The following is a 13,715-nucleotide window of genomic DNA, read 5'->3' as shown; positions in this document are numbered from 1 at the left end:
TCAGAAAGAATAGAAAGATGACAACACTATTGTAAATGTCCTTCTTGTATTCCAAATCCCCACTTTGAGTGAGAAACAGCATGTTTAGGTCTTAATGTGTCCAGGCATGAAACCTTTCTATTTCATTAATTCATTGAAGAAAAAATAAATAATCATTGTATATTTCTCTCCCTCAGGTGAGTCACTACTCCACTTGTTCCTGTCTAAGCAACCGGGGAAAATACCCATCCTTCTTCAGAACCATCCCCAGTGACGCCTTCCAGGTCTGTCTCTAAGAAGGCTACAATGACATGATTAGACAGTGAACCGTCAGCTCCCATGTATACTCACTATACACTTTATACTGTGTAATGGCATAACAGTTAAATAAAAGGTTCAATAATAAAAAATAAATAAAGCTTAGATAAGGTTAAATAAAAGGTGACAAAAATAATGTATGTAGTTTATGTTGATCACTCTATACTCACCAGTCTCTGTAATAACATCAGTAATGTCTAATCTCTGTTGATGTGATCTCAGGTGCGAGCCATGATCCAGATCCTACGTCGGTTGGGTTGGACCTGGGTGGGACTGGTGTTCAGTGATGATGACTACGGAGTTCATGCTGCCCGGTCCTTCCAGTCAAGCCTGGCCGAGTCAGGGGGCTGTGTGGCCTATTCCCAGGTGTTGCCCAAAGACAACCGCCCCACAGAGCTGCAGAGGATCGTGGGAGAGATCAAGAGCTCCTCTGCTCGTGTGGTGGTGGTGTTCTCCAATGAGGCCTACCTGCTCCCTCTGGTGGACGAGGTTCAGAGATGATTTTATCTTGACGGTTCATCTAAACTAACACTCACAATACATTCACATTTTAGTATCAGAGGCTCTAATCCAGAGAGATTTACAGTTTATAATAATAATATTAGTAATACCATTTAGCAGATGCTTTTATCCAAAGCAACTTACAGTCAGTGATGTGTGATTATATGTTACGTATGGGTGACCCTGGACAATTAGTTACTGCATCCATCCTAAGTTATCTAGGGGGGGAAATCACATATCACAGTCATAGTAAGTAAATGTTTTCCTCAAATACATTCTACAAACATTATTACAGCCATAACAGCTGTAGGATGTTACCCCTCTCACAAACACAGCATTACAGCATATTACGATTGTGGTGTTCTTGATGCCAAGATTATAAAATATAAAACCCGTTTTACAAGGTGGTGGTGCAGAATGTGAAGGGTCTCCAGTGGATTGCCAGTGAAGCCTGGAGCACTTCCTCTGTGTTTCACACCCTCCGTCTCATGCCATACCTGGGGGGTACCCTGGGTATCGCCATCCGTCGTGGAGAGATACCCGGACTCAGGGACTACCTGCTTAGCATCCGCCCCGATGACCAACTTGCCAATAACCCCGGAAAAAATATGGTGAAGTAGTTTGTTGTCTTTTAACTCTAACCATTTAATTACTTTATAAATTATGTTTAAAACATTTAAAAGGCTACTTTGCCTATAAATACTACAATACTGAAGAAAAAAACTAGTTTCCTCTATGACATTTCTTTCTCTGTTCTGGTAAGGTGAGACAGTTCTGGGAGGCTGTGTTTGGGTGCAGGTTGGAGCCCCCAGGAGGTTGGGTGGAGGCTGGGGGTGATGTATGTACAGGTCAGGAGGACCTGAGGGATGTGGAGACTAACTATGGGGACGTGTCTGAGCTCAGGCCGGAGTATAACGTGTATAAGGCAGTGTACGCCCTGGCCCATGCCCTGCATGACCTACTGCAGTGTGTGCCAGAGAGAGGACCTTTCAGTGGGAACCGCTGTGCCAGTCTACAGAGATTTGAGCCCTGGCAGGTGGGACACACACACACACGCACACACAAACAGATGCAGACGTACACTTTGCCAACTGTTTACTTCTGTTTCCTGTTTTCTTAGTCAAGGTCCCCTGACTTCATACTGTCTTTTGTCTACATAATCTCCTCCTCTTTCCTCTTTTCCTCTGTTCCCTCCATCCCTCCATCCCCCTCCTCTAACCAGCTGGTCCATTACCTGGAGAGGGTTAACTTCACCACAGGGTTTGGCGATCGCATTTCTTTCGATGATAACGGGGACGCCCTGGCCATCTATGACATCATGAACTGGGCGTGGCTCCAGGACGGGAGCGTTCAGGTGGAGACTGTGGGTGTGATCGACGAATCAGCCCCAGCAGGACAAGAGCTGACATTGGACGAGGACAGAATTTTCTGGAATTTTGAGTCAAAAAAGGTTATTTGTAAAGTTATACAGTTATATAGCATATTTCACTACTGCAACAGAAACAGTGTAAACTTATATCAGTGGAGGGCAAAGAAGCAGTAAATATGGGAGTATAAATATGTGCGTATAAATGTCTGGTATTCTCACTCCTAGGTCATCATTGTAAATAAGAATTTGTTCTTTAACTGACTTGTCTAGTTAAATAAAGGTTAAATCCCCCCTCTCCTTCGTCCTTATAGCCCCCACGATCAGTGTGCAGTGAGAGCTGTCCCCCAGGCACCCGTGTAGCCAGGAAGAAGGGGGAGCCTGTTTGCTGCTTCAACTGCATCTCCTGTGCTGAGGGAGAGGTCAGCAACACAACAGGTCAGTGAACTGAATATTATTTAAAGAATTTGAGGGTGGTTTGGGGCTAATGAAACGGTTTTCCACATTTGCTTTGTCTGTCTTTTTGTCAGACTCGGCCAAGTGCTCGAGATGTCCAGAGGACTTCTGGTCCAGCCCGGAGCGTGACCTCTGCGTCCCTAAGGGGGTTGAGTTCCTCTCCTACCAGGAATCACTGGGCATCTCCTTGATGACCGCCTCGTTGTTAGGAGCCCTCATCTGTGCAGTGGTCCTCGGAATCTTCACCCGCTACCGGAACACGCCTGTTGTCAAGGCCAACAACTCTGAGCTGAGCTTTCTGCTTCTGCTGTCACTCAAACTCTGCTTCCTGTGCTCGCTGCTGTTCATTGGCCGGCCCCGGCTGTGGACGTGTCAGCTGAGGCATGCAGCATTTGGTATCAGCTTTGTTCTCTGTGTCTCCTGTATACTGGTGAAGACAATGGTGGTGCTGGCTGTGTTTAGGACCTCTAAGCCCGGGGGCAATGCCAGCCTGAAGTGGTTTGGTGCTGGGCAGCAGAGAGGAACAGTCCTGGTTCTCACCTCATTCCAGGCTGCTATCTGCACAGCCTGGCTGGTTTCAGCCTCTCCAACTCCACACAAAAACACGCGCTACCATAATGATAAGATTGTATATGAGTGTGTGGTGGGGTCGGTAGCAGGGTTCGGAGCGTTGTTAGGCTACATCGGCCTCCTGGCGTTCCTTAGCTTCTTCTTGGCTTTCCTGGCCAGGAACCTTCCAGACAACTTCAACGAGGCCAAGTTCATCACCTTCAGCATGCTGATCTTCTGTGCCGTGTGGATCTCCTTCGTCCCTGCCTACGTCAGCTCTCCTGGGATGTACGCAGACGCTGTGGAGATATTCGCCATCTTAGCTTCCAGCTTTGGCCTCCTGGTGGCTCTGTTCGGCCCAAAGTGTTACATCATCCTGCTGAGGCCAGAGAGGAACACCAAGAAGGCTCTGATGGGCCGGGCCACAACCAAAACATAGGGAGAATCTCAATTTAATTTCCTTGATTCCTCACGTCCTCTCTCCTGGCACTCTTCTCAAAACCCATTGGATGAGAAGGTTAGGGGGAGCGGGATATCTAACCTTCTCATTCATTGGGTTTTGAAAAGGAGACCGAGGTAAGAGGAAACAAGGAATCATAGAAATTAAATTGAGATTCTCCCATAGGCTCAATACCATAACAACAGTTTACAGTGGATTCCTCTCCTTGTCTTCTTCACGTCCTCTGCGCTGATCTGATATATGAACACTAGGTAGAGGTACAATGCCTGCTAGGGATTTGCTTCACACTCTTTCATGCAAAGAAAGGAAAGGAGACATGTATAGTAACAGAGTATGATGGTCTCAAATAGTTTGAAGTAGCTCCTTTTAGTTTCCACTTCTGTTTGTAGTGTGATGGCATTAAATCAAATCAAATCAAAGAGATTTTATCGTTCTGTTAGTACCCTGGTGATGTGTAATTGATTATAATCATGATGTTCTGTGACTAAATATTAATCACATAATAAATTATTTTTTTCCTTGGGCTGTTAAAAGTAGGCTTTTGATTTATTTACTTTGTCTATGTGTGTGGCTTAAATCTTCTAAGGGATAGGTTATCCCAGATAAGTGGGTTTCTGCATCGAAAGGCTTTTGATTGAATCCTCACATGGTGTGGAACATCGTAACTTCTCTGTTCCTTCAAAGGGATTCTGCTGCCACACTCATTCAACCATGAATTAATAATTAATTAATACAAATATTCATTTAATAAAATATTCTGGCTTTTAAAGGAGTTGCTTGAATGTGTTTTAATTGAACTGTTGAAATTTATATTTTATTAGATATTTTATTAAAATGTGTCATATGAGATTACAGAATTACCTCATATTATGTGAAAGGAATAACAACATTTTTCATTAACCGTATCTAATTTAATTGATTTGTTTTCAGAACTGAATTTCAGGGGAGAAATGAAGCACCCCCAGTAGGTGTCCAAACTTTTGAGTCAAATACAAATCTTAGATTCAGCTATTAACTTATTTGGAATAGGGGGCAGCATTTTCACTTTTGGATGAATTTCGTGCCCAGGGTGAACTGCCTCCTACTCTGTCCCACATGCTAATATATGCATATTATATCATATTATTTTACAGAACTCATATGGCAGGCAAAAACCTGAGGAAAAATCCAAACAGGAAGTAAAAATTCTGAGAGTGGTCGTTGTTAACCTGTTTGGCGTGCAAGTCCGACGTCGGTACACTTATGACAACATCCAGCTCAAGTGCAGGGCGCGAAATTCAAAATATATTTTTTTTAAATATTTAACTTTCACACATTACAAGTCCAATACAGCATATGAAAGGTACACATCTTGTGAATCCAGCCAACATGTCCGATTTTTAAAATGTTTTACAGGGAAGACAAAATATGTAAATCTATTAGCTAACCACGTTAGCAAAAGACACCACTATTTTACTCTACCAGTTTTTTACTCCATCAGTAGCTATCACAAATTCGACCAAATAAAGATATAAATAGCCACAAACCGAGAAACAACTTCATCAGATGACAGTCTGATAACATATTTATTGTATAGCATATGTTTTGTTCAAAAAATTTGCATATTTCAGGTATAAATCATAGTTTACATTTCAGCTACAATCAGAAATTGCACCGAAAGCAGCCATAATATTTACAGACACCAACGTCAAATACCTAATTACTCATCATAAAACATTTCTGAAAAATAAATAGTGTACAGCAATTGAAAGACAGGCATCTTGTGATTCCAGACAATATTTCCGATTTATTAAATGTTTTACAGCGAAAACAAAATGTAGCGTTATATTAGCGTAGCCACAATAGCCAGAAACACTTGGGCGCCGACGACCAGTTCACATGCACGACAGATATTAGAAATAGCATCATAAAATGTTTCTTACTTTTGGTGATATTCCGTTAGAATGTTGGACAAGGTGTCCTTTATCCAGAACAGTCGTTGTTTGGATCTGGAACGGCAAATTTCCCTCTTGATTTAGCATGGGCACTTGCCAAGTGGCACGGATCTCTCCAACGTCAACAAAGTCAGAGAACGGAACACGGCAAAACTCCAGAAAAAAATTCAATAATCTGATTAAACTATATTGAAAAAACATACTTTACGATGATATGGTCACATGTATCAAATAAAATCAGAGCCGGAGAAAGTAGTCATCCATAACGGCAGCTAAACAGAAGGCAATCCCACTGTCCACCTGGCGCTGCCAAGAGTACCGGAAATGAGGGACACGTCATACAAAGAGCTTGTATTCAAATTCAGATCAAGATAAACACAACATTTCTTCTCTCACAGCCTCTTGACATCCAGAGGAAGGTCTATGAAGTGCACGTAGACTCTTACGTATCATGCCCATGTATAGGCCGGAAGTTGACACAGAGCATCGATTTCAGACATTCCACTTCCTGGTCAGGAAATGTGCTGCATAATGAGTTCTGTTTCACTCAGAGAAATAATTCAAAAACGGTTTTAGAAACTAGAGTGTGTTTTCTATCCAATAGTAATAATAATATGCATATTGTACGAGCAAGAATTGAGTACGAGGCCGTTTGAAATGGGCATCTTTTATCCAGGCTACTCAATACTGCCCCTTGCAGCCATAAGAAGTTAAACCTGTCTAGGATGAGGGTGCCGCTAGCGGCACTCCCCCCCCCCCCACTGAAAAGGCAGAGCCGCGAAATTCAAAAAATATATTTTTTTAAAATATTTAACTTTCACACATTAAAGTCCAATACAGCTAATGAAAGACACAGATCTTGTGAATCCAGCCAACATGTCCGATTTTTAAAATGTTTTACAGGGAAGACACAATATGTAAAGATGTACATCTATTACCTAAAAACACATTAGCATAATCCACCATCTTTTATTTGTCCACCAACACCAGTAGCTATCACCAATTCGGCTAAACTAAGATATTTATAGCCCCTAACCAAGAAAAATACTCATCAGATGACAGTCTGATAACATATTTATGGTATGGGATAGGATAGGTTTTGTTAGAAAAAAGTGCATATTTCAGGTAGATGGCATAGGTTACAATTGCACCCACCGTCACAAATGGAATAGAAAAACTACTTAGAGCAACGTGTTTACCTACTTACTAATCATCAAACATTTCGTAAAAATACACAGCATACACGAATCGAAAAACACAGATCCTGTGAATACAGACAATATTTCAGATTTTCTAAGTGTCTTACAGCGAAAACACAATAAATCGTTATATTAGCATAGCACATAGCACATAGCAGCCCAGCATTGATTCTAGCCAAAGTGAGCGATAAAAGTCAACATCGCCAAAATATATTAATTTTTTTACTAACCTTCTCAGAATTCTTCAGATGACACTCCTGTAACATCATATTACACAATCCATATAGAGTTTGATCGAAAATGTTTATATTTAGCCACCAAAATCATGGTTAGACAATGTGAAATGTAGCTCAGCTGGTCAGAAAATGTCCATGCGCCACTTAGACAGTGATCTACTCTTATACATAAATACTCATAAACGTGACTAAAAAATATAGGGTGGACAGGGATTGATAGACAATTTAATTCTTAATACAATCGCGGAACTACATTTTTTAAATTATCCTTACTTTTCAATACAGTTTGCGCCAAGCGAAGCTACGTCAAAAAACATGGCGTCCTAAGCCACTAACATTTTTCGACAGAAACACGATTTATCATAATAAAAATGTCCTACTTTGAGCTGTTCTTCCATCAGTATCTTGGGCAAAGGATCCTTTCTTGGGTCCAATCGTCTTTTGGTGGAAAGCTGTCCTCTTGCCATGTGGAAATGCCAACTGCGTTCGGGATGAACTGGAAGCGTGCCCAGCAATTTACAGCGTTTCAGAAATAAATGTCCCAAAATCGCACTAAACGGATATAAATTGCTATAAAACGCTTTAAATTAACTACCTTATGATGTTTTTAACTCCTATAACGAGTCTTAACATGACCGGAGAAAGATTACTCCCAACACTAACGCTTGGAACAGGAGCGGGTCGGTGTCCTCCACGCGCGTTACGCACCAAGAAAAGACTTGCTAGCTACAGGGTTTTTTAATTTATAGTGCCTGTGAACGCGCAATCGACCCCATTCAAATCGTCATCACGTAAAGGCATCCAGGGGAAGACGTAAGCAGTGTCCGTATAGTCATAGCAATAACAGTGCCCTTTTAACTGACTCCAGAACAGTGGCCAAAATTTCTGAAATCTGACTCCATGTCAGGGAAATTGCTGTAGAATGGGCTCTGTTCCACTTAGAAACAAAATTTCAACTCCTATAGAAACTATAGACTGTTTTCTATCCAATAATAATAATAATATGCATATTGTACGATCAAGGATTTTGTGGGAAGCCGTTTCAAAAATTACACGATTAGCATAAATAGTCACAACAGCGCCCCCATCCTCAACAGGTTAAAGTCATCGCCTATTCAATTCCCTGTAATATATGGATCTGTTTGCACTTCATACGCCTTCCACTAGATGTCAACAGTCAGTAGAACGTGGAATGAAGTTTATGCCATGTTGTGGGACCGGATGGGAGGGGAATGAGTCAGTTGTCTGGCAGATTGCCAGTTCTTGGTCTCGCTCTTTCCTCATGTTGTCACCTTGCGTTCCATTACTTATACAGACATGAAAGAATGCTTCGATTGGAACGTTTTAGGATATAAATGATATCAACATCCTGAAGATTTATTCTCTACTGAATTTGACCAGTTTATTCGACCTGGAATATAACTTTTTGAAGTTTTCGTCCGACGTTTGCCTGCATCTGCGCGAGGGTTTGGACACGTGTACTACACATGCTAGCAACATTAGCTAATTGGACATAAGTAATGGACATTATTGAACAAAACAACGATTTATTGTGGAACTAGGATTCCTGGCACTGCATTTTGATGAAGTGAATCAAAGGTAAGGGAATATTTATGATGTAATTCCGTATTTCTGTTGACTCCAACATGGCGGAGAAATGTTGTGTATTTCTGAGCGCCGTCTCAGATTATTTAATGGTATGCTTTTCCTAAAGTTTAAAAAAAATCTGACACAGTGGTTGCATTAAGAACCAGTGTATCTTTTATTATATGTAAAACATGTATCTTTCATCAAAGTTTATGATGAGTATTTCTGTTATTTGACATGGCTCTCTGTAATTACTCCGGATATTTTGGAGGCATTTCTGAACATGGCGCCAATGTAAACCGAGATTTGTGGATATAAATATCCACATTATCGAACAAAACATAAATGTATTGTGTAACATGATGTCATAGGATGTCAGCGATTGTGTGCAGATATGTAGCGGAGTCAGGCGCAGGACACAGGTGTTGAGCAACACAACGGAGTTTACTCAAAATACAAGCAAAATTCCATATTTTTATTTTTTTATTTTATTTTTTTATTTCACCTTTATTTAACCAGGTAGGCTAGTTGAGAACAAGTTCTCATTTGCAACTGCGACCTGGCCAAGATAAAGCATAGCAGTGTGAACAGACAACAACACAGAGTTACACATGGAGTAAACAATAAACAAGTCAATAACATGGTAGAGAAAAGAGAATCTATATACAATGTGTGCAAAAGGCATGAGGTAGGCAATAAATCGAATAATTACAATTTAGCAGATTAACACTGGAGTGGTAAATCATCAGATGATCATGTGCAAGAAGAGTTACTGGTGTGCAAAAGAGCAGAAAAGTAAAATAAATAAAAGCAGTATGGGGGTGAGGTAGGTAAATTGGGTGGGTAGTTTACAGATGGACTATGTACAGCTGCAGCGATCGGTTAGCTGCTCGGATAGCAGATTTTTAAAGTTGTTGAGGGAGATAAAAGTCTCCAACTTCAGAGATTTTTGCAATTCGTTCCAGTCGCAGGCAGCAGAGAACTGGAAGGAAAGGCGTCCAAATGAGGTTTTGGCTTTAGGGACGATCAGTGAGATACACCTGCTGGAGCGCGTGCTACGGGTGGGTGTAGCCATCTTGACCAGTGAACTGAGATAAGGCGGCACTTTACCTAGCATAGCCTTGTAGATGACCTGGAGCCAGTGGGTCTGACGACGAACATGTAGCGAGGGCCAGCCGACTAGGGCATACAGGTCGCAGTGGTGGGTCGTATAAGGTGCTTTAGTAACAAAACGGATGGCACTGTGATAAACTGCATCCAGTTTGCTGAGTAGAGTATTGGAAGCTATTTTGTAGATGATATCGCCGAAGTCGAGGATCGGTAGGAGAGTCAGTTTTACTAGGGTAAGTTTGGCGGCGTGAGTGAAGGAGGCTTTGTTCCGGAATAGAAAGCCGACTCTAGATTTGATTTTGGATTGGAGATGTTTGATATGAGTCTGGAAGGAGAGTTTGCAGTCTAGCCAGACACCTAGGTACTTATAGATGTCCACATATTCTAGGTCGGAACCGTCCAGGGTGGTGATGCTAGTCGGGCGTGCGGGTGCAGGCAGCGAACGGTTGAAAAGCATGCATTTGGTTTTACTAGCGTTTAAGAGCAGTTGGAGGCCGCGGAAGGAGTGTTGTATGGCATTGAAGCTCGTTTGGAGGTTAGATAGCACAGTGTCCAGGGAAGGGCCGGAAGTATACAGAATGGTGTCGTCTGCGTAGAGGTGGATCAGGGAATCGCCCGCAGCAAGAGCAACATCATTGATGTATACAGAGAAAAGAGTCGGCCCGAGAATTGAACCCTGTGGTACCCCCATAGAGACTGCCAGAGGACCGGACAACATGCCCTCCGATTTGACACACTGAACTCTGTCTGCAAAGTAGTTGGTGAACCAGGCAAGGCAGTCATTAGAAAAACCGAGGCTATTGAGTCTGCCGATAAGAATATGGTGATTGACAGAGTCGAAAGCCTTGGCCAGGTCGATGAAGACGGCTGCACAGTAATGTCTTTTATCGATGGCGGTTATGATATCGTTTAGTACCTTGAGCGTGGCTGAGGTGCACCCGTGACCGGCTCGGAAACCGGATTGCACAGCGGAGAAGGTACGGTGGGATTCGAGATGGTCAGTGATCTGTTTGTTGACTTGGCTTTCGAAGACCTTAGCTAGGCAGGGCAGGATGGATATAGGTCTGTAATAGTTTGGGTCCAGGGTGTCTCCCCATTTGAAGAGGGGGATGACAGCGGCAGCTTTCCAATCCTTGGGGATCTCAGATGACACGAAGGAGAGGTTGAACAGGCTGGTAATAGGGGGTGCGACAATGGCGGCGGACAGTTTCAGAAATAGGGGTCCAGATTGTCAAGCCCAGCTGATTTGTATGGGTCCAGGTTTTCCAGCTCTTTCAGAACATCTGCTATCTGGATATGGGTAAAGGAGAAGCTGGGGAGGCTTGGGCGAGTAGCATGGGGGGGGGGGGGCGGGGCTGTTGGCCAAGGTTGGAGTCGCCAGGTGGAAGGCATGGCCAGCCATTGAGAAATGTTTGTTGAAGTTTTCGGTTATCACGGACTTATCAGTGGTGACCGTGTTATCTAGCCTCAGTGCAGTGGGCAGCTGGGAGGAGGTGCTCTTGTTTTCCATGGACTTTACAGTATCCCAGAACTTTTTGGAGTTAGAGCTACAGGATGCAAATTTCTGCTTGAAAAAGCTGGCCTTTGCTTTCCTGACTGACTGCGTGTATTGGTTCCTGACTTCCCTGAACAGTTGCATATCGCGGGGGCTCTTCGATGCTATTGCAGTTCGCCACAGGATGTTTTTGTGCTGGTCGACTGCAGTCAGGTCTGGAGTGAACCAAGGGCTATATCTGTTCTTGGTTCTGCATTTTTTGAACGGAGCATGCTTGTCTAATATGGTGAGGAAGTAACTTTTAAAGAATGACCAGGCATCCTCAACTGACGGGATGAGGTCAATATCCTACCAGGGTACCCGGGCCAGGTAGATTAGAAAGGCCTGCTCGCAGAAGTGTTTTAGGGAGCGTTTGACAGTGATGAGGGGTGGTCGTTTGACCGTGGACCCGTGGCGGATACAGGCAATGAGGCAGTGATCGCTGAGATCTTGATTGAAGACAGCAGAGGTGTATTTGGAGGGCAAGTTGGTCAGGATAATGTCTATTAGGGTGCCCTTGTTTACGGATTTAGGGTTGTACCTGGTGGGTTCCTTGATGATTTGTGTGAGATTGAGGGCATCAAGCTTAGATTGTAGGACTGCCGGGGTGTTAAGCATGTCCCAGTTTAGGTCACCTAACAGAACAAACTCTGAAGCTAGATGGGGAGCGATCAATTCACAGATGGTGTCCAGGGCACAGCTGGGAGCTGAGGGGGGTCGGTAGCAGGTGGCAACAGTGAGAGACTTATTTCTGGAGAGATTAATTTTTAAAATTAGAAGTTCGAACTGTTTGGGCATAGACTTGGAAAGTATGACAGAACTTTGCAGGCTATCTCTGCAGTAGATTGCAACTCCTCCCCCTTTGGCAGTTCTATCTTGACGGAAAGTGTTATAGTTGGGTATGGAAATCTCAGAGTTTTTGGTGGCCTTCCTAATCCAGGATTCAGACACGGCAAGGACATCAGGGTTGGCAGAGTGTGCTAAAGCGGTGAGTAAGGCAAACTTAGGGAGGAGGCTTCTGATGTTGACATGCATGAGGCCAAGGCTTTTTCGATCACAGAAGTCAACAAATGAGGGTGACTGGGGACATGCAGGGCCTGGGTTTACCTCCACATCACCTGAGGAACAGAGGAGTAGTAGGATGAGGGTGTGGCTAAAGGCTATCAAAACTGGTCGCCTAGAGCGTTGGGGACAAGGAATAAAAGGAGCAGATTTATGGGCGTGGTAGAATAGATTCTGGGCATAATGTGCAGACCAGGGTATGGTGGGGCACGGGTACAGCGGAGGCAAGCCCAGGCACTGGGTGATGATAAGAGAGGTTGTATCTCTGGACATGCTGGTCTCAATGGGTGAGGTCACCGCATGTGTGGGGGGTGGGACAAAGGAGGTATCAGAGGTACGGAGAGTGGAACTACGGGGTCCATTGCAAACCAAAACAATGATAACTAGCCTGAACAACAGTATGCAAGGCATATTGATATTTGAGAGAGACATACATTAAGGCATAAAGTGATTGCAGGTCATGATTGGGAGAGCTAGCTAAAACAACAGGTGAGATAACAGCAGCTAGTCAGCTAACACAGCAACAGAAGGTAAAAATGGCGACGACTAGGCAGAGAGGGTCGGATTAACTACACACAGATCCTGAGCTAAGGCACAGAGCCGACAGATAAAACACAAATAAACAGAATGGAGTACCATGAATTAATGGACAGTCAAGCAGGCATCAGCTATGTAGCCAAGTGATCATACTGTCCAGGGGGCAGCCGTAGATGGAGCAGAGGCCTCCACTAAGCTAGCACGCGTTTAAAGTTAGTAGCCCGGGGGGTGGTCTGCTCAGACGGAGGGGGTCTGATCAGACGGAGGCCGGTTGAGGGCACGTCTGCAGACCAGACGTGGTCGTGTCGACAGAGAATCCAAGCCGGATAGCGATGGCGAAAGAGAGGTTGTGAATTGTAGAATTGTGTTTGCTAACTGGTGCTAGCTTCCTGGCTGCGCTAGCTGCAAGATAAGCTAGCAGTTAGCAGACCGGGGCAGGCAAGTTAGCCTTTGGGGGACGTCGCGATGGGGGGGAAGTCTGTTTTTGCCTCTTCGTGCGGTGACGTCGATAGACCAGTCGTGGAATTAGCAGGATTCCAGGTAGCTCTTGGTAGCTAACAGGCCTAGTAGGTTAGCAGGATGGGCCTTCAGCGGGCGTCACGCCTGAGGGGCCTGTTGGAGTCCTCGGGCAGATTATGTCGGTATTCCAGTCGTAGAGGATCGGCGGGGTTCCGTGCTCCGTACCGGCAGTAAAGGGGTCCGGATATTGTACCCCAGGAGTGGGCTTCAGTGGTAGCACAGGAGCCCTAGCCGGGCTAGCTTCAGGCTAATTGGTGCTTGCTCCGGGATGTAAACGCTAGCCAGGAGTGGTCACCCGGGATTGTGGTTTGCTAGTTGCGAAGATCCAGATGAAAATGTTCAGAGTTTGCGGTAGGAATCCGGGGATA

General features: G+C 44.0%; 1 protein-coding gene across 1 annotated transcript; it reads left to right on the top strand.

Moving 5' to 3' along the window:
* Positions 1-170: 170 nt before the first annotated feature.
* Positions 171-3,608, top strand: LOC129846575 (extracellular calcium-sensing receptor-like; the record flags this gene model as incomplete). Its single annotated transcript, XM_055914520.1, has 7 exons — positions 171-263; positions 520-786; positions 1,203-1,409; positions 1,562-1,834; positions 2,021-2,248; positions 2,479-2,602; positions 2,695-3,608. Coding segments are annotated over 7 exons (2,106 nt in total), but the record flags the coding sequence as incomplete, so codon positions are not given.
* Between the last annotated feature and the right edge of the window lie 10,107 nt (positions 3,609-13,715).

This window comes from Salvelinus fontinalis, unplaced genomic scaffold, assembly GCF_029448725.1.
Source record: "Salvelinus fontinalis isolate EN_2023a unplaced genomic scaffold, ASM2944872v1 scaffold_0590, whole genome shotgun sequence".
NCBI classification, from domain to species: Eukaryota; Metazoa; Chordata; class Actinopteri; order Salmoniformes; family Salmonidae; genus Salvelinus; species Salvelinus fontinalis.
Note: the sequence above shows the minus strand (reverse complement) of the source record. Positions and strands in the feature narration are given on the sequence as shown.